The following is a 21579-nucleotide window of genomic DNA, read 5'->3' on the forward strand; positions in this document are numbered from 1 at the left end:
GAACCACAAAGGAAATGTGGAACCAGTCTAGCCAAAAATCACAGCAGATCCATCCAATTTGAGTATCACTGCTCAGACTTCATGGTTCAGATTCACACTTTACAAACTTCAGATCTCTATTTGCTTGACTTCTGGTTGTAGAGTCAAAGTCTTGATAGGTATCATCAAAACAATTCACTCGAGCAGCACCCAAGTAGAGAAAAAAAAAAATTAGAACAGCAAAAATAAACGTGACGTTCGTTCACAAGCACAGCCTGCTTTCACTTCTCAGGTGAGTTTGACTCTTGTCGGAAACCTCTGTTTCTTCGGTAACATTTCCATTTGATCTGCGTGTTAACCTGCTGACCTGTTATCGGCAACTCGGAATCAGCCGCATTTTGTATTGCATATGTTTCATTTAAAGAAAAGGCTGACAAAATGCGTTTGCTCAGTCGTAAAAATCGAATCAGATTGAAGCTGTTTAAATGTTGGTGCCGTAACCAGTCAATGGGTTTCGAAGTCAACACTTAGTTTTTTCTACCGAGCTCGGCTGGGCAAATCTCAGAAAAAAAAAAAGTTTTGCTGAGATCTCAATAAACATTTCATTTGTTTGCTGAGATTCAGCTAACCATTATCCGAGACTCAGCAATCAAATGTCATTTTGCTGAGTTCTCAGTGAAATTTTTTTTTGCCGAGATTTGCTCAGCCGAGCTCGGTAGAAAAAAAGAACTCCGAGATTTGCTCCTCATTTTTTATAAATCTCTGGTAAAAGGTTGGGACTAAGCTGCTCGATCATGTGATCAATTGATTTTTTAGCCGAAGTTAGAGCTGTTTTCTGATTTAGAAGTCCTCGATAATCTTCAATTACAGCTACCGTCATATAGATTGACGCCTACACGAACCATTTATTATACAGTTCAGCCCTTAGCGGGTGTTGGGCAAACATGCGTTTACTGGTGCTCAATTAGTAATGTCTTCAATTACCAAAGTCGTTCGTGCTCCAATAGCACCGAGGAAAGTAGTTGTTGTTGATGCGTGTAGACTCATATGACGATTATCGCGCCCAGTTGGAATGATCTAAGGGTTTCATTGTCTTCACCCATTATTGAATTGAGGGGCGTGAAAACTGTCACCACCGATCGGTGTCTCGGTTGATTAGCACTTGTTGCTGCAATAATGAGTCAGTTCTACTCGGTTCGATGATAGGGTTGGTAACATGATTGTGCTGGCGGTTATCGTGGGATTAATTTTCTGTCTGCTGTATCTAAGCCAGAGGCGAAGATACAAGTTTGCTGACAGTTTACCGCAGTTGAAACAGCACTATCCAGTGCTGGGGAATGGGGCAATGATGTTCGGCAAGGACGATGTGCAACGGTTCGCCATATTGGTGAAGATATTCCACGATCACGATCGGCTAGTGAGGGTATGGGCCGGTCCGAAGATGTTACTTTTCACATGCCATCCGGATCTGGTGCAACAGATATTGACGAGTTCGGTGTGTCTGGAAAAGCCGTTTCTGTATAGTTTCGCTGGCTTTGAGCATGGATTGTTCACCTCGAAATGTAGGTTGATTGATTTATCAGTTGCTAAATTATTCAAAATATAGGATAGATTATATTTCTATTGATTTGCTATTAAACGCGAAGAAATTGTTATGAGTCGTGTTCCTTCTGCCCACTTTTAGACAAATTATGGCGCACGACCCGGAAGCGTCTCAACTCGAGCTTCAACTTGCGCATTCTGCACGGCTTCATTCCCATATTTGTCCAGTGCGCCCGGAAAATGGTGGACAACCTGAACGAAAACCCGGACGGAGCGACCGTCAGTATGCACAAGTACACCTCGGTCTGCACGCTGGAGATGGCCTGCGGGACGACTCTGGGCAGTGACATCACCAAACGGGAAGGCAAGGAGGAATTTGTTGATGGGCTAGATATGTAGGTTCAATTCGGTTTCGATTAACAGAGCACATGTGAAGACAATTGACTTTTTTCTAGAGCTTTCGGCGAAGCGGCCCGAAGAATGGTTAGCGTTCATCTTTATCCGAATATCGTGTACCGGCTGACCAAATACCACTACGAGCTGCTGCATGCCAGGAAGGTTGTGTGTGACTTTTTCAATCGAGTGAGTAGCTCATTGTTTAAGTATGTATCGAGGAAAAGTACTAAATGATACATTAAACGTTCAGCTTGTGACTGAAAGACGCGTCACATTAGGCTTATGCAACAACAGCAAAACAATTGAGGAAGTGGACGAGGATCACAAGCCAAAGATTCTGATCGACAAACTGCTGAGCGTCTCCCAGGATGGCAAAAACTTCAGTGAAACGGAAATCAATGACAATATCTATGCAGTCATCACAGGGGTAAGATATTGTTGCAATGTTTTACATGAGTTGGTAGGCATAACAAGCTCTGGAAGTGCATCAAGAACACTAATTTGAGAGCCAGTAAAACGGTCAGAAGAAAATAATTGCGCTATCGAATTAACTCTCAAACCCGCAACGTCTGGTATTTACAAACGCTAAAACTACCATAGCTCCGTCATTTCAGAACACATATTTTTAATATCCATCTAAAAAAAGCGGAAACTCTTCAAGTTTTTATAATAGGATTATGAAAAATCTTTTTATTCTGAAAATATTTTGGAATGAAATGGGGTAGATTTTTGACGTTGAGAGTTAATAACAGAAGCTCTTAAAATGGACCTGAAACTCTCCTTAAAAAGAGTTAACCCCTTCGCCAATGAATACTAGGTTTTTTTTTTAACTAGTTCGTTTATTTGGGAGGCTCAATCGCGTTAGCTTTACGGAGCCGATAGTTCATTGTTCTTTGTTTGTAACAAAATTCACTTAATTCTATGTCTAGTAGGAGTTGGGCCGAATACTCGCGGCTTACTCGAGGTTAGAGAGGTACATTGTCGAAGGATAGGATCAGGGGAGGAGTTTGGGGGTAAGGTTTCGTTGTCCCATCAGAGCGTTGTCGCCAGTATGAATGGTAGTGCGGTTCTGAATACTAGGTTCGAAACAAGATGAAATTTCGCGTAAAATTTGAAAAGAGCCTTTCTCTTGGGTTTACCACGGCAACATAAACGAATTTCTCGCTAAGCTCGCAGCACAGTTCGACAGAAGATGATGTTAGCTTGCACCTGAAACAACACACTCAATAGGGAGCTGCGGCGTCGAGTTAACTGAACTTGTTTACATCTGGCAGTGGTTTGTTTACATGAACTTAGAATACAATTCAGGCATAACATTTGATAACGGCACAAAAGCATTTGTAAACAAACTTTCTAAAGCCCTTTACACGCGAACCAAAGTACGCCCACGCAAACCAATATTATTTTCGGAAAGGTGATAGTTACCCCTATCCGATGATGTTGTTGATTTGCGTGGATGTACTTTGGTTCGCGTGTAAAGGGCCTTATAAAGTTTGTTTACAAATGCTTTTGTGCCGTTATCAAATGTTATGCCTAAATTGTGAATTTTTTTGAAAATATTTTTTTTGATTTTTTAGAAAGGAAGATTTTTTAAAAGAACATCGTTGGATGACACATCTTATAGTTATTAAAATTTTAAAACTAGCATCCACTTGAATCGACTAACAGATAAAGGTAAACAAACCACTGCTGTCTGTCAAACCGATGAACGGGAGTTCATTGCATTCATTCGTGATGTCAGCGTGCAGCTTCCTATGGAAAATTAATTTGCAGCATTCGCGAAAGAGAAAATCGATGAAGAGAATCGATCAACAATGATAGGCCCTTGTCTCGTGTTGCGCGAGAAATCCGCACTTGAAATAGTCTTTGTTGAATTTAGTGAAGACGTCAAGACATGGTGGGATCAACAATGCACTCAAATCCATCGGTGCACTCGTCTATACGGTGAATACATTACAGTTCTAACATTGGAGGAGGGTAATCCGCTCATGAACTGAGCTGAAAAAAAAACTAGCTCACCAGCAGGCAAACTTACTTCATACATTGTTAGACATGTTATTTTTCAGATATGACACTATTCAAGTGTTAAAATAATTCAGCTAACTCTTCGAGTCTCCAACCGTAATCAATCAGTTTGTGGGTTTCTAGAACGGTTTCACCAACCGGTGAAATCTAACGATTTTAAATTGGCTCACTACTTGACTAGCCTATTGAACCCAAGCAAATCGATTAACGTATCCCATTCTAGTCGACATTCTAGTACTGCACAATGTTTGTTTTGATTCGCTATGAAAGTTTGACAGATACAATGAGGGGTTCGTGGATTTTCCTATGTTTCGAGGGGTGCATCGATTAGCTTGGGACTGAAGATAGTACCAGAGCTGAGCCAAAAAAATGAGCACGTTTCTTCGGGACCTACTAGTCTTTGAGTTACCTTTATGGTTTCATCGATTTAACAAAACCAAATATTTTTGATTAATTAAACTATAAGAAAGGAAAACTAATATCCTATCGAACAAGAGATTATTTTTTTTCTTTTATTTACAAGGCTTTCAGCAATTGGCTGGTTCGCCTTGGCAAACAAGAAATTAGAAATCCGAACATCTGAACATCAAAAGTCATTTCAAAATGATCGATAATACAAACCCATTTGCCGTTAACCAGCAAAATTTTGCTGGATTTTTCCGTGCTGGAAGCAAAACTAAACCTCAATTATTTTGCTGTATAGCCAGCAATATGGTTTATTTTTAAATTGAATATCATTTTTGGTTTCGAAAGAAAACTTGTTCATAATTATTAATTTGACTCGTTTATTTATTGGGCAAATATAAGAGAATATTGACGGGTAAAAATTGCAACAGTCGTATAGACAAAACTCGAGCAATTTAGCACTTGACTGCTCTGAAATCAAATATTAAAGTATTACCATATTGATTCAATGATAGAGTTCATAAATTTACTTCATAATTGCACGATGATGATGTTAAAAAAGGAACTTTCTAGCCGACTTGCTATTTCTGAACATAAAGATCAAAGGAATGTAAAACGCAAAATGATCGAAAGTTTGACAGATCATGCAATTAACTGATCGTCCAGCAAAACTTTCAGGATTGCTGTTTGTTCAGTAAAAACTGTTTGTGCTGGAAGCAGTTCAACAATCCATTTGGCTGGACCTCGATTTCAATTTTTGGTGTGTAGGTAATGTAATAATACTTCATTTTGTGAAAAATGCGATTTGGGTTTGGTGCCAAGAGTGAATTGAAGCTGCTCAAAATGAATAATCGATTATTTAGCGGAATTCATAAATATAATAAAACAAGAACAATATGTTCCACTTATTAAAAAAATCTGTACATTTTCTAAAAATCTGTAATCTGTGAGCAGTTCCACACAGATTTACAAATCGTTTCGGATCGACCTTTTACGATTATGATGAAACTTTTCACAGTTGTTTGTTATTGCCAATCATGCCATTTTACATATATGGTTCTCTAGCTTCCCTATGATTGAAAAACTGTGAAGAGCAAAGTTTAAGACAATTAATTGGGATTTTTGCTAAAAATATTTTCAAGATTGAACACTCACGAATAACATCTCAAAAGAGCGAAAATTGCTCCAATTATGCGACAAGTGAATTTTAACCTCGAAAATAACAACTTTAAGCAATTTAAGCATTATGAACTTTTTTTCTGTAATTTTAATGTGTTTTAATATTAACACTATTTTAAAGATATTCGATAACTCCCTGTCCAAGGATGCGGGGCTTTATGATGATTTGTCAAGCGTCACTATGATTATTTTTTTTTTGTAATTTGTTAAAATTGTAGTTTTTCTCCAGTTCATTGATTTGAAAGGTTCATGCGAGTTAATTTCACGGAGTCGTAAATTGTAGTTTTATCATAATTTTAATATTAGCATAAAATAAAATAGTAATTTTAAATTCGCTACAGTAATGCAAAGGTAAATAGTTTGCTTTGAGTGTAAAGTTAACTAAAGAAAGTTCTAACAGTTTTTTTTGCATTTCGAAATTTGACGGGTCATACCTCTAACATAGTAGCAGTTACAGTGTCGCATGTCCTAACAACAACTGCCTGCGACTAGTGTTCGAGGGGCCGACAGGGCTGAATACGGGTCAATACTAACAAAACTCTAACACTGAAATGACCCCGAAACTAACGTTCATCCATTGCACTAATAGTTATAATGCAGTTGTACTTTCCTAATAACCCTTCTATCACAGACAAACAGACATAACACTCGCAGGTCGTAGGACGATCAATTTGAGTGGCCCGCACGGTCGGTTCCCTTGCGTTTGACGTCTGCACACTAGCGCCATCTGTTCAGCGAACTATCCATCACATGATACTCAACAGATGGCGGTAGTGTTTTAGTGAATATGTTTTGTGGAGAGAAATATTAAATGTGTTATTTCTGATTGTCTGTGCATCTATGTTTCTTTTTCGTTGTGTGTGTGTGTGTGTGTGTGTGTGTGTGTGTGTGTGTGTGTGTGTGTGTGTGTGTGTGTGTGTGTGTGTGGGGGGGGGGATTAATGTAACCAATACTAATACCAACAATCAATACGAAACTAACGATTTAAAATTGGCTCACTACTTGACTAGCCTATTGGTCCCAAGCAAACGATTAACGTACCCCATTCTAGTCGAAATTTTAGTACTACGCAATGTTTGTTTTGATTCGCTATGAAAGTTTGACAGATAAAATGAGGGGTTATTGGAATTTCCTATGTTTCGAGGGGTGAATCGATTAACTTGGGACCGAAGAGAGTACCAGAGCTGAGCCAAAAAGTTGAGCACGTTATTTCGGGACCTTCTAGTCTTAGAGTTACATCTATGCTAATACCTTTCTCTCTGTTCTTTTATTCGTTTCCTATATCCCTTCACCATCACCCCATATCCCATCATCTTGACGAGAGATGAGTTACTTGCATGGTGCACGCCCAAGTCGTACTACAGGGTAATATCAACCGGTGGAAACTAACGATTTAAAACTGGCTCACTACTTGACTAGCCTATTGGTCCCAAGCAAATCGATTAACGTACCCCATTCTAGTTGACATTCTAGTACTAAACTATGTTTGTTTTGATTCGCTATGAAAGTTTGACAGATAAGATAAGGGGTTCGTGGATTTTCTTATGTTTCGAAGGGTGCATCGATTAGCTTGGGACTGAAGATAGTACCAGAGCTGAGCCAAAAATTTGAGCACGTTTCTTCGGGACCTTCTGGTCGTAGAGTTACCTCTATGGTAATATCATAGAGGTAACTCTAAGACCAGAAGGTCCCAAAGAAACGTGCTCAACTTTTTGGCTCAGCTCTGGTACTCGAAACATAGGAAAATCCACTAACCCCTCATTTTATCTGTCAAAAATTCATAGCGAATCAAAACAAACATTGTGTAGTACCAGAATTTCGACTAGAATGGGGTACGTTATTCGTTTGCTTGGGACCAATAGGCTAGACAAGTAGTGAGCCAATTTAAAATCGTTAGTTTCGTATTGATTGTTGGTAATATGCCGAGCATGGTTCTATCACAAAAACCACGCAGGAACGGAAATCGATGGAGCTGAGGAATAATGAGGTAAATTCTATGCAGTATTTTAAAGGAGTCAACTCTAAGCAGGTAATAATAGCACTTAATAATCAAACACCCATAAAAAGGTAAGAATGAATTTATTTATTTTAAATACAGTAATGACCCGATTTTGTCAAACCCTCCGCACTTCAGACTATTTTCTTTCAATAATTTCACATATAAATAAATCTAAATTTTTCTCATTCATCGTTAAGAGGGATATTTAAAGTATACTTTGGTGCAATAGGTTCAAGAAGATTACTGAAAAAGGGCATGGGTTTTGTAGAACATTGGAAAACATTTTCAAAAAAGGTGGCTGACAAAATTGGGACATTACTGTATTCCATTTACATTATCATGATTTAGCACATATTTCCGGAGAGCTTCGAAGTTAGGGCGTGATTGCTTTTGTAGATGGGCACGTCATTTTCCGGTTTCTCGCGGATTGGGGCTCATTGGTATAGTTTGTTTGCAAGATTGTTCTTTTGTTCGTGGGAGGCGGGCGGATGGCGTGTTTGTTTGCAGGGGCGATTACGTCCACATTTGATCACAATACGAGCCTAAAAGCTGCAGTGACCTAGTGAGCACCATAGCAAAGATGAATACTAAGATGAAACGGTCGGAAGAAAAACTTACTATTTTAGTGTCTTCTTTCACGGTCCCTTTCATCCAATGAGAACCCCCGTATTCAAGGTTATTTTGTGGTTTTGCTGCCCCCTCGGAATAGATGAAATTTTGCGCTAATTTTTATCAAAACAATCTCACCAAAATCAGAGATGTCCCATTTTTTAATTACTCGATTAACAACTAATCGATTATTTTTTGTTCGCTGTGCTGCCATTTTTCCACGAATGAGAGTGCAGCACATGTTTGAAACGATCGGTGATGATCCTGTGGAGTTGTTAATGCTTATATTGGTATGATCTAACCGATTATAAATAGTTTACTTTTCGGTTCGTTAATCGATTAAACGATTATTCGAATGAAAATCGGACATCACTAGATGAATGTGAAACGTCATTTCAAATATAAGGCCGTTCATAAATAATTATACAATTTGAAAGGGACCGGGGCTAATCACAAATTACGTCTCCATGGTAACTGAAATAAACACGAGTGTTCACCGGTTGACCATAGCTCGAGTCGTTTGTTAGTATTGTGTATCGAATGGAGAGCCCTACCGAGATGCTAGCCTATTAAGACTGCAGTTGGTCAACCCTCGAAAAAAAAAAAAATTAAAGATATTCGATAACTATTGGTAGTATTTTGGAAAATACTTATTTTTTCAATAAGTCATAACTTTTTTGTTTATGATGTACCCAGCAAATACACAGTGTCAAAAGGTTTTTCTTTATCTAAACTACAAAATAAATATTAAAAAAATAGTTTAAAAAAATATGATTTTTTTTTGGAAAAAAAAACATTATAATTTTTTACAGTGTATATTTTTTCTTGAAAGGCACAATACTTGTCCGCAACTTCTTCGAAGACACCATCTCAATCAAACAAATCGTTCGCAAAATATATGTTTTTTTTTATTGATGCGTATCATTTTTGCATAAGCCCTTTTCAAGTGTTAGTCGTGTACAAAACTAGGGAACCAAATATGTAAAATGGCATGTTGGACAATAACAAACAACTGTGCAAAGTTTCAACATAATCGTAGAAGGCCGATCAAAAAAATTAAAATAAAATTGTCGTTTGAAATGGAACTGCTGCTGTGTGTACAGATTCTGTATCAAAATATTGAGAAAAAATCTGTATGATTACAGATAAATCTGGTTATTTATTTATTTATTTATTTATTTGTAATTCATCTCACATATGTAGTCTTAATGAATATGAGAACACATTTTCAAAACAGCTACAAAATTGACAAACTAGTAATTCTATTTTAAAACGACCAGAAGTTTCGCCGAACTCAAAGAGATCCTCCACCACCGAAAAAGCTCGAATCATCGACGATATTGGTTCATTATATCCAAACAAAGTACGGTGAAATCTGTCCTGTGGTAGTGACCGCTGCCAAAGAGGACGTTGAGCAGCACGGAAGTCCAACATAGAAAGTAGCCGGGGAGAATCGACTTCACCATTTAGCAACTTCGCCACGAATGTCGCCTGTTGTAGTCTTCGCCTTCTTTCAAGGGTGTCCATGCCCAACAGTCTACATCGATCGGGATAGGCAGGGAGGTTCAACGGATCGCGCCAAGGTAGATGACGCAGTGCTAGCCGGATGAATCGTCGCTGGATACGTTCAATCCTTAAGGTCCAGGAAACATCATTTGGAGTCCAAACAACAGAAGCGGTTTCGAGAATTGGCCGTACCAGCGCGCAATACAAGGATTTCAAGCAATATGGATCCGTAAAATCCTTTGCAATTTTCGAAATATAGCCCAACTGTCAATTCGCCTTGGCAATTATCGAAGTGTAGTGAGAATTGAACGTCAGTTTTGGATCCAGCACAGTAATCACTTCAACTCGTTTAAGTGAAGTATCCTTGATGCGATAATCGATAAATTTTCAGGTCTTCGGCGTAGATAATCACGCAGTCCAAGCCTAATTTCGAAGCAACGTCGTTGAAAAACAGTGTGAACAATAATGGTCCCAAGTTGCTTCCTTGGGGAGCACCGGATGTCAAATTTAACGCGGAGTTTCCTTCCCGTTAGGTAAGAGTTCAGCCAAGACACTAGCTTAGAGCATGATCCGAGACGTGACAGTTTAGCCAACAGCACATTGTGATCGATCTTGTCGAAAGCCGCCTTCAGGTCAGTATAGATGACATCAACTTGAGCCTTGCTTTCCATAGCAGTTTTGCAAGTGTTGATGAAACTTAGTAGATTCGTCGTGACCGATCTTCCAGGCATAAAACCGTGTTGAACGGTAGAAATATAGCTGTGCGACTGGCGTAGAATCATATAGCTGACAATTATTTCAAACAGCTTTGACGCAGCTGATAAGCTCGTTATTCCTCTGTAGTTCCTGACGTTTTTCTTGTCACCATTTTTGAAGACGGGAAACATAAATGACTGCTTCCATACCTCAGGAAAAACCCCTTCATCGAGTGACCGGGTGAAAATTGCAGACAGTGGCTCAGCTAAGTCAACAGCACAGCGGCAAAACAAAATCGATGGTATAATCTGGTATTAATCTGGGCTCTGGTATTGCATCCAACTACGTGGACGTATTGAGCGAAATATTTTGAATTAATTAGAACAACAATTTTGTGGATAAAACTAGTTAAAGCTTTTGATGCAAAGATGGCGCAGCGATACAAACTTTTTTATTTCGAAAGATAGAAGTTTTTTGTCGTCGGAAAAGTAGTAAAACGCAGATAAGTTGATAGAGACACGCAAAGAATTTTTTGTCAAAACAGCAGCACGGTTTTTGAGAGATCTTTTTGTAATGTCACAGGCAACCATGTTTCTTTGAGTGGCTTCAAATGACTTTCGAGCCGCAATGCTATTGAGAAAATTTAAACGTTCGACCGGAACTGAATAAAAATGAAATGTGCTATTAGACACTACCAGTTCGTCTTCACAGCCACACACCAAATTTAAATCGCTGAAAATCAGCAAAATTCCTGTAATTAGCAAAGACCTGTAATTCGTTCGACCAGTATATAAGTTTAAATAGTCCGTTAATGGTTGCTTTACAGTACTTTTATTGAAACTTCAAAGCTACAGCATTACATGGTTACATTTATCCAGTTCGTACGAAATCTCGAACCTTCCTCTTGATGGAGCCCATCAGCGCCCACACAGTGGAAACGGACACGGAATCAGCTCATTTCTTCAATTTTTCCCGCATTTGCTGGGTGTCCTTGACTGCCCCGCCGCTTCGTCGAAGTCGCTGCTTTGAAATTGCCCAGTATTTTTCGCAGGATCGCTGATTTTTTTTTCCACACTCTGACAAACTGTTGTTTTCGGCATCTTGAGCACTTTAGCGAGCTTGGATCCCAACCACTCCGGATTTACCAGGTTTTATTTACGCACACGAGTTCCATTTGACGTTATTTCTGAACGCGAACGACTACTTTGATCAAACTTACACAAGTTGTTCTCTAAAGAAGTGTAAACAAACCTCTGCCAAAGATTTTCGATTTCCAACACTAGAGGCGTGCTAGCGGGCCACGAGTGGCGTACCAACTTACTATTAGCAACAATCAATATGAAACTATCGATTTGAAATTGGCTCACTACTTGACTAGCCTATTGGTCCCAAGCAAATCGATTAACGTACACCATTCTAGTCAAAATTCTAGTACTACACAATGTTTGTTTTGATTCGCTTATACTAGAAGGTCCGGAAATAACGTGCTCAACTTTTTGGCTCAGCTCTGGTACTCTCTTCGGTCCCAAGCTAGTCGATTCACCCCTCGAAACATAGGAAAATCCTCTCACCCCTCATTTTATCTGCCAAACTTTCATAGCGAATCAAAACAAACATTGCGTAGTACTAGTATTTCGACTAGAATGGGGTACGTTAATCGTTTGCTTGGGACCAATAGGCTAGTCAAGTAGTGAGCCAATTTCAAATCGTTAGTTTCGTATTGATTGTTGGTAATATTGCTGACAAAGATTGTACTCAAAAACAAATGCAACACTTTCTTTTGAGTATGGGTAAAAATTGATGAAATTATGAGTAAAACTAGTTTAGAGTGTAATGTTTACATGTGCAAAATCTCGTCACAATCTGTCAATTGGCTATCGAGATGGCTTCCAAGCAAAAAGTGTATCGACAAAAAATTATGGGAGCGGTCTTGGAAAATTCAGGTTGTCCCACAGGTGGATTGCGAAACAGTTTGGAATCGACAATTCGACCATGTTCCGTGTGATGGTCTCGAAGGGGGATAGGCAAGGTGATGGACTTTCGTGTCTGCTATTCAACATCGCGTTAGAAGGTGTGACCAGAAGAGCTGGGATAGACACGAGTGGCACGATCTTCAGGAAGTCCATCCAGCTTCTTGGCTTCGCCGATGACATTGACATCATGGCACGGAACTTTGAGACGATGGCGGAAACGTACATCAGACTGAAGGCTGAAGCTAGGCGGATTGGACTTGCCATCAACGCATCAAAGACAAAATACAGTAAAGGAAGAGGTTCTAGGGAAGACAATGTTAGCCTCCCACCACGAGTTCAGATTGACGGTGACGAAATCGAGGTGGTCGATAAGTTTGTGTATTTGGGCTCACTGGTGACCGTCGAAAATGATACCAGGAGAGAAATTCAAAGGAGTGTTATGGCAGGGAATCGTGCCAACTTTGGACCCCGGAGGACGCTCCGGCCGCAGCACGAAGTTTTTTTTTTACAAGACGCTGATTAGACCGGTGGTCCTCTACGGCCACGAGACCTGGACTATACTCGTAGATAAACCAACGCGCCCATGGTGTTTTCGAACGGAAGGTGTTGCGTACCATCTACGGTGGAGTGCAGATGGATTACGGAACGTGCACGAGACGAATGAACCACGAATTGCACCAGCTGCTGGGAGAACCATCCATGGTCCACATTGCAAAAATTTGGCGACTACGGTGGGCTGGGCACGTCGTTCGCAGACTACGAGGCTGGCGAAGTGTGGCCATGGATCGAGTAGAGTGGATACGACTTCTTCGGACAGCAGAGGACAACAAGGCCTTAGCCTGAGTGGTAAAGTAAGGTAAGGTAAGGTAAGTACCGTGTGATAAAATCATTCAAAGAGACCCAGACGACCCAGCGGCGAGCTGGCAGCGGAAGAAAAGCGAATACGAACGACCCCGTGAACGCAAGGAAGGCGAGGGATTATTTCAAGTGCAATTCGAATCAATTCTTCAGTCTTGTTCATCCAGCAGACAATGAAGCTGGCCGGACTTCATGTTTTCAAGGTAAGGAAGGCGCCTAACAGAACCGATAAACAGTACCGTGAGTGGTTGGTGCAGCTGAAATGCATCGTAATGGACGACGAGACGTACATTAAAGCGGACGCCAAGCAGATCTTCGGCCTGGAGTTTTTCGTCGACATGTTCATCCTGGATGTCCACAGGAAGAAGCAGGTCGACAAATTTGCCAAGAAGTACTTAGTGTGGCAGGCGATCTGTGAGAAGAATGGCTCCAGAAGCACCTCTGTTGACGCTCTGTTTTGGCCGTGCCATTACGCGAAACCGGTGATGGACTGATACGAACACAACGATGTTGTTTGTGTGCCGAATGAGGCAAATTCGCCAAACTCGCCAGAACTTCACCCAATAGAAAAATTCTGGGCGATTATGAAGGACAAGCTCCGGAAAACAGGGAAGGTTTTCAAAAACGAAAGTGAAAGTGTATTAGAAATATGGCGCAAATGTTGCACAGGATTTGATGGGTAGCGTTAAGTCTGAGGTGCGGGCATTTAGCCTAGGAGAGGAGGTTGAATAAACCAGCTTTGCAAAAACATAGCTAATATGCAAGGGGTGCGACAGCTTTACTCTGAGCTTCGTTTTTGCTGCGAGTAACTCGCGAGTAGCTCAATGCACTTCAAAATTAAATCGACGGTCATCGATTTACTGTCTGTTTACTACTTGGCTTACTCCGTTTACCGTCTTCATATCGACAGTGAGCATGCACGAGATGATCGATCCTCTTCGTCGATTTTCTCTTTACACTGATACAGCTAAGCGATACAATTTTCTAGAATTTGTTCAATGCAGAGTTGTAACAGGTTGTATTGGCTATCAAAAGCACCAGCAAACGTTAATTAACACGAGTTGTTAACAAAAGAGAAAATCGACGAAGAGAATTGCATGCTCACTATCGATATTTTAGACGTCAGTCTTGTTTGTAAACAGAATAAAATTCTCGCGTCACTTTTCAATAGGCCCTTTCTGCATTGATCGATTCTCTTCATCGACGTTCTCTTTGGATCATCACGGCCGTGTCAAGATATTTCCGGATATTTTGGACACCCAGATCGATGGGAAGACGCAACAATCTAGCATATAATACGACAAAGACGACAGCAAATGTTTTTGTAGCCGAGTTATTTACGAAATAGAGAGTCGATGAAGAGAATTGAGAATTGAGAGAATGTAGATTGCTCTATTTGAAATCGAAGTAGGTAACCTGAATGACACGACGAGAGCGGGATGGTCAGCATCTAGACTGATCAGTGGCCGGTAATGCGAAATCATTTGCCAGGACAAGATCTAGGAAACGTCCGTTTCGGTTGGGAAAAATGTTTATTTGACTAAATCCGTGTAAGTTAAATCCGTCCAAACGAGTACAGCAAGCCACCGGCATATGCAATAGCAGTGGGGTCAGTGAATGGTGTGCCATTGTTGGTAAAGCGCCACTGTAAACCAGCTTGGTTGTAGTCGCAAATAGTAATGCGGAAGATCGGGGACTCAATCGAGACCTAACGATGATGCTCACGGATGATGTTTTGTGGAAATTCCACGACAATCCAGAGCTGTTCCAGCAGGCTGGAAATGAGCGAGGTACTAAGGTAGCTGATTAGTCTAGTTGAAACAGCAGTCAGAACGCCTCCATCGCGCGATCTTTGGCTGTTCAGGGGAGATCGGTCACTTGAAGACGGAATAAAGTGATCCGAAGTTGCGATGCATAGATCCGGTCATTCAGTCCCGTTTCTGTCAGTACATTTTAGTCCTCAGCCCACGTACGTTTTGATATTTTTTTATTCCTAGGCCATTCGAGGAGCGATCCCGGGAGCTGGAAACCGTAGGAAATTTAGGACCGAAAGTTCATAATCGCAACCATACCCATCTGGAGTTGTAGGCCGGAAGTTCCGATTTATGTTGTTGTTTTGCTTGATAGCAGCATTTAGGTTTCGCACCTTCATATGTTGCTCACTGAGCAATGTGAGTTACTCGAGGTGCCTCAAAAGCAACACTGAAATTGCTCATGATTAGGAGCTGTCTTGCCCCTTGCTAATATGTGTTTATTTATTCCCTGAGAGTTTCAAAAATATCCGACCCAAAATGAATTTTTGGTTATCATTTTTGTCTGTTGCATTTTTCCGAGTACAGTCTTTATTCCGTCAAATATGGTGTCTTCGGAACACTTATTGCTTATATAATAAGGAATGAGTGCACCAAAGACACCATGACGAAATCGTGCATTTTTATCATCCTTTTTAATAAGTGAAAACGTGCCTATTTGTCCAGTTTGGTGTGAAGTGCGCAATATTCCTGTTTTTTTTTCAGCAATAGGTCGTATGAATAAAAGCGTTTACTTTACTTTTCCCGTAAGAAAAGCACGGGAAAGTAAAGTAAACTATTTTTAATCATACGGCCAATATTTCTTGATTCTTTAGCTAACTATAATTGCGTGTGCTTGAAGTGGTACTGGAAGAAGTTTTAATTTTAACTAGATACATACCACCAAACAATTATTATTGTAACATAGGGACGATGCATTAATTATGTCACGCTAAATTGAGGAAAACTTAACCCCCTTTCGACACGTTTTTCCTATACCTTATTCATTGTTTGTCACAAAATATTAAACCCCCCTCCCTCCTTAGAGCTTGACATAATATATGGGTCATTCCGCGCCAAGTGTACACAGCACATGAAAATGACCTCTTCCGATTTGGACCAAATTTAGAAGGAAAGTTCATTTAAGTTCGAATTTAAAAAATCCAAAGTCTTATGCTAATCGGAGCACCCCTCGGTCAAGGGGCGCATTTTACATTTTTCGTGATTCTTTGGAAAGCACTACCTTCTTTTGTTCATATCTCCGGAACAAATAAAGTTAGAAATTGCATTAGGTATTATTTTCATAAGGAAATTAGACAAAAATCTAAACTGTAACTTTTGTTTCTGTACAGTGTTTCCAAATATTTTTTTTTTATTTTTGTTTGAAAACTTTAAATGCAGTTTTCTCATAATAAGTGTCGTTTAATTTTCATTTTAAGGACACCATCGTGTTCTTCATCCTTTTTTACATAAGAAACACTTAACGACAAAAAGTAATTTGCGTAGTACCTGAGATATTGCATTTTGAATAAATGAAAGTCATAAATTATGAGGGTAAAACTTTTTTTTTATTTTTTTTCCATTTACTCTTAATAAGTAGATTCATTCTCATGACTTATTGTGTGAAATAATATTTAAAGAAAAAAAAATCGATTACATTACCAAGAACAGTGTTGCCAAATTTAAATATTATTTAGCAACTAAAAACTTTAAACGTGATTTTTTTAATTTGATGCATCTAAATATTTGGTTTGATTGCACCATCGTGTCTCACAGCATTTTTACATAAGATAGCTTTTCTGGCAGCACTGCCATTCATTTGATGCCCTTTTTTGTTTTTGTTGATTTTTTTCTGAAGGAGGGACTTCCAGAAATCGGTAGGATTCCACAAAAAACTGATCGGGACACCTCACTCCCGCAATTAGGAAAGAAGATTCAACATCAAGCTCAACATTGAAAAAACAGACAATTTCAACCTCTAACAAGCTAGAATATCTGTAACTGTATATGAATGAAGCGGATAATAATTATCATATCAATTATTGATCGATAGCTGAAGACAGATATTTCTTTCTAATGTGTTTGATGCCCTTTAGTCGTGGATTTCATATACACAATACCAAATCAGAGAGACCCATCCTACTAGCTGCCGCTTACAAATAGTTTCGTTTCTTTTGCGAAATTTAGATCCAGCGGTTGCTTAGAAAGGGGTGTGCTCAGTTTGGTTATCTGGGCTTGATTGCGACTGGAATTCGGTTGGGATGGATTCGAGAGGACTTTACTGGTTTGAGCCAGGATGTCAAGCATCATGACATGAGAATGCGACGGCTGAGGGAGTACTTTTTGAGATCGGAGTGGAACTCCAGACATACATACACAGCACATTCTTTTAGATAGGTATTGCGGATGACGATCAGGGATGCGAATTTGAATTCCTGTAAGTTGTTTACATAGACGTGTGCATTATTTCTGGAATTCCGTGCTTTCACATGATTAAATTGGTAAATTTTTGGAAAGCAAAAAAAAAAGAATTCTGATTATAAACAAAAGTGGATGTAATGCTAGCCTGTAAGCATTAATTTTTAATAAACGTTTTGACAGCTAGGTCGACATGCAGAAACACCCATAAACACCTTCCGACACCCTAAAACACACAAGAAACACAATTACCCCCCGTAAAGTGGGTAGATCACCTTTTCGTGGTACGTTAAGAGATGTAAGATCTACCACTGATTCCTAGTCCTGACAACTTCAAACTAGGGGAACAGGATTTTTTTTGAAGTGCTTAAGACTACGGTTCTGATGCATGGTCAATATTGGTGTCATTCCTTAATTTTGTTGCTAAGGAATCCAATTTTGACTGACAAAGGGGCGTGCCTTTGGAGGGTTTTTCAACACTCCGAAGGGTATAAATAGCGGGACCTTTCAATTAGAGTCGGATCGTTGAGATAAATGCAAGAATGACAACTGTAAAAAAAAATCGAATACTTCATCATTTCTCAATAGTGATGGAGTAATGCGACATGCACTAAACTAAGGACACGGGAAATACTACAATAGATCAAATTATTGGTCCAATTGGTGGTGTTAGGTCCCGAACAGTGGAACACAATTACAAGCTTCGTTCTGGTGTTACGGAACTGAAAAGTGTTTGTGATGGCCATGCTAAGTGTTTGTGATGGCCATGGAGACCTGTATGCGACAATGCAACGGCAGTGCTGCAACCCATTGAATCTGCATACAGTTATTCGTCGCAAGAGTTTGAAACCAATTTCTGCACGGTTTCATGACGAGTATAATAAGAACTTTGCCAAAAATTATCGAAGGTCGGAAAGTATGCGTGCAATGTCATCTGGCGGTTAAAAAAAACATGGATAATGACCAGCTATCTGCAGGTAAAATTCATCTTGAATTATTCACGTCTATATTGTAGCGAAACAATCTGAGTTTTTCAAATTCACTCGTCATAGCTTACGTGAAGGTGAAGTCGTTGTAGTGGCAGATTTCTCTGAAAACTATTCTTTTGTTTTATTAAGTGTACAGGGTATTCATTATAATAATTTGCTGGCAACCGTTCACACTTTTGCTGCCTACACTGTACACCAGAATATATGTGTACCATTGAACTGCGTCATAATGTCCGATACTTTAGAGCACAGCACAACAACATTTCATGCTTTCCAGCGCCATTTCATAGAGTATCTCAAATCCTAGGTATCACAGTTGTCCAAAATTTCGTACTTCTCTGATGGTGCGGTACCCTGGTTTTCCCTGAAAGCAAATTTGGGGTGCCCACTGAGTGGCACTACTTTGTTACGGCACATGGCAAAGGACCAAACGACGGATTGGGATGAACTTTGAAGAGATTGGCAACGCGAGCTAGTTTACACGCCAAAGGAGCTCTATGACTGGGCAATGAAGAATTGCAATACAAACGTTAGATTTGTGTCATCTGAGATCTGTTCCGAAGAAAAACAAATACTGTTCCACCGTTTTGCTTCAGCTGCATCTATTCCTGGTATTCGTTCAATACATGCAGCAGCTCCTTCTGGTATTGATACCATTATTATGAAAACTGTTACTGGTGCCACAACTGGTTCAGCTTTTAGAGTTGTGGCAACGAAACGTGCAAAGCAAGTGGATTTGAATAATAATGGAAAGAAATCATCACGAAGTGCTAGCCTTGAGAAGAAAAATAAGTAAATTGTAATTTATGTTTTACACTGTTATAATAAAATGTAAGAAACAAATCGATCAAATCGATGATACAATATTTTATGTATTGGAATGTCTTAATTTATAATGCAATTCGTTTAGATTATTACTAGTGTAAAGTTTTCAGCCACTAAATAATATTTAAATTTGTCAACACTGCAAAAAAAACTATTATTGGTTTTATCATACCTATTTTGTTTCCATCAAGTATTATTTAACACAGTAAGTCATGAGAATGAATCTTATTACGAGGAAACGTTAAAAAAATAACCCTCATAATTTATGACTTTCGTTCATTCAAAATGCAATATCTCAGGAACTACGCAAATTACTTTTTGTCGTTAAGTGTTTCTTATGTAAAAAAAGGTGAAAAACACGATGGTGTCCTTAAAATGAAAATTAAACGACACGTATTATGAGAAAATTGCATTTAAAGTTTTCAAACATATATAAAAAATATATTTGGCAACACTGTACAGAAACAAAAAATGCAGATTTAGATGTCTTGTCTAATTTCCTTATTAAAATAATACCTAATGCAATTTGTAGCTTTATTTGTTCCGGAGATATGAACAAAAGAAAGTAGTGGTTTCTAAAAAATAATGAAAAATGAAAAATGTGCCCCTTGATCGAGGGGTGCTACGATCAGCATACAACTTTGGATTTTTAAAATTCGAACTTAAATGAACATTCCCTCCAAATTTGGTCCAAATCGGAAGAGGTCAATTTCACTATTGCAATTTTTTGTGACCACTTGGCGCGGAATGACCCATATGCATCACTCCATACACTGCACAAATGTTTAAGAGAAAATCCGACGGTAGTCGGCAGAACGCTAGCCATTTTTTGAGAAGTCCGCGTTTTTTCGGAAACCGGATAAAAAATTCTAATTGTTACACTTCGTTGCACTTCCACGACCGCGCTTTGAAATACTTGACGATGCACTTCACATTCAATAAAATGTTATTCGAAATTTAAGGAAAAAATAGTTCACCAGTTCACTGAGAATTCAAACAACGTAAACAAACGAACTCGTAGCGTAGACCACGACCGCGGCAAGTGTTGGCAGCTTTCGTAAACAAAATAAGTCACGAATCTCTGTATATAGGATTACTAGAAATGCCCAAATAGTTGTCTCATCTTTTATCTCTTCAAAAGGCCAACGACACATCCGGGCTGCTGATAGCTCACGCTTGCCTGTTCCTGTGCTTCTACAAGGACATTGAGGAAAAGTTGTACACCGAAATCATGGAATTCATGCCGACCGAAGAGGCGGATATCAATCCGGACAGTCTGAAGCAGTTGGTATACATGGAGAAGTTTCTGAAGGAGTGCCTACGCCACTGTCCGGTGGCACCGAACATCTCCCGGGAAAACATGGCCGAGATCGAAATCGACGGCGTCAAGGTGCCTCCCGGGAACATTTTCGTGATGAACTTTTACGCGTTGCACCGCCGGAAGGACCTGTGGGGCCCGGATGCGGAAAAGTTCGACCCGGAACAGTTCTCCGAAGAGCGCTCGCAAAATCGACACCCATTTGCGTACCTGCCATTCAGCGGCGGAAACCGGATATGCATCGGTGAGTGGCATATTGTACTTACAGCCGGTCTAATTGGATTCGAATAACTTAATTTCTGCTTTCAGGATGGCGATATGCGATGCTCAGCATGAAGGTCATGCTGATTTATTTGATTAGGAATTTCCAGTTCGAAACGAAGATTCGACCGGAGGATGTACGCTACCGGCACGATTTGACGATGAAGCTTCCCTTTGATCACATGATTAAAGTGACGAAGAGGTGCACGGGTTCGATGAATGTCACCGGTGATATTTTGCGAGCGGCACCGGTGCAGAAGGCGGGTAGAGACTAGTAATTTTATTAATATTTCTTAGAAGGAATGGTTCTGTTAGGTGTTAATATTTACATATTTAAGGTAATTTCTTCATCCTTGCAGTAATTAAACCATAAATGTACAAAGTGAACGATTCCTACTATGTTTAATTAGCGCTTCGATTTTAGCTGCTTTGTCTCCAAATCACGTGCACAGTGGTCCTGGAAATTAGGAGAAAATTAATATTTTGACCCAAAATTTGAATAAGGCTTTTATTTTGATGAAAGTAGCAAACAAAAATAGAAGAATCATTCGATATAAACAGAGCTGAAAAAGTTAAATTTTTATACATATTTGTAATTGACTGTTTCTCACACCGAACGGCCTGGCTTCGGAAGGTAAGTAAAGCCGTTGGTCCCCGGTCTATGAGTTGATGGGTTGATAGGTAGGGTCCAGGTGTGGGTGCTGCCTCCGTGGCTTCGGTTAAAGCCCTATAGTAAAAATATGGACGACTGTCACCACAAAACTGAAAAAAGCTGTTCCAATCGAGCAAAGCGGTGCATTTTGACGGATCG

General features: G+C 39.6%; 1 protein-coding gene across 1 annotated transcript; it reads left to right on the forward strand.

Annotated features, from left to right (window-relative positions):
- The first annotated feature begins 1194 nt into the window (after nucleotides 1-1194).
- On the forward strand, nucleotides 1195-21380 carry LOC135702987 (cytochrome P450 4c21-like). Its single transcript, XM_065224068.1, has 6 exons — nucleotides 1195-1541; nucleotides 1664-1916; nucleotides 1977-2103; nucleotides 2168-2344; nucleotides 20331-20751; nucleotides 20817-21380. Exons 1-6 carry the CDS (start codon nucleotides 1196-1198, stop codon nucleotides 21041-21043), a joined length of 1551 nt encoding a protein of 516 aa, XP_065080140.1. The 5' UTR covers nucleotide 1195; the 3' UTR covers nucleotides 21044-21380.
- The last annotated feature ends 199 nt before the right edge of the window (nucleotides 21381-21579 follow it).

This window comes from Ochlerotatus camptorhynchus, unplaced genomic scaffold (assembly GCF_037179485.1).
Source record: "Ochlerotatus camptorhynchus isolate MF236.1 unplaced genomic scaffold, CSIRO-AGI_Acam_v1.1 ptg000204l, whole genome shotgun sequence".
Lineage (NCBI taxonomy): Eukaryota > Metazoa > Arthropoda > Insecta > Diptera > Culicidae > Ochlerotatus > Ochlerotatus camptorhynchus.

Bases quoted from the DNA above. Each gene is read 5' to 3' on its own strand.
- LOC135702987 (XM_065224068.1), top strand. From the start codon at position 1,196: ATGATTGTGCTGGCGGTTATCGTGGGATTAATTTTCTGTCTGCTGTAT. The intron at 2,345-20,330 runs GTAAGATATTGT...TCTCTTCAAAAG, and splicing joins TCTATGCAGTCATCACAGGG to GCCAACGACACATCCGGGCT. The intron at 20,752-20,816 runs GTGAGTGGCATA...TTCTGCTTTCAG, and splicing joins CGGAAACCGGATATGCATCG to GATGGCGATATGCGATGCTC.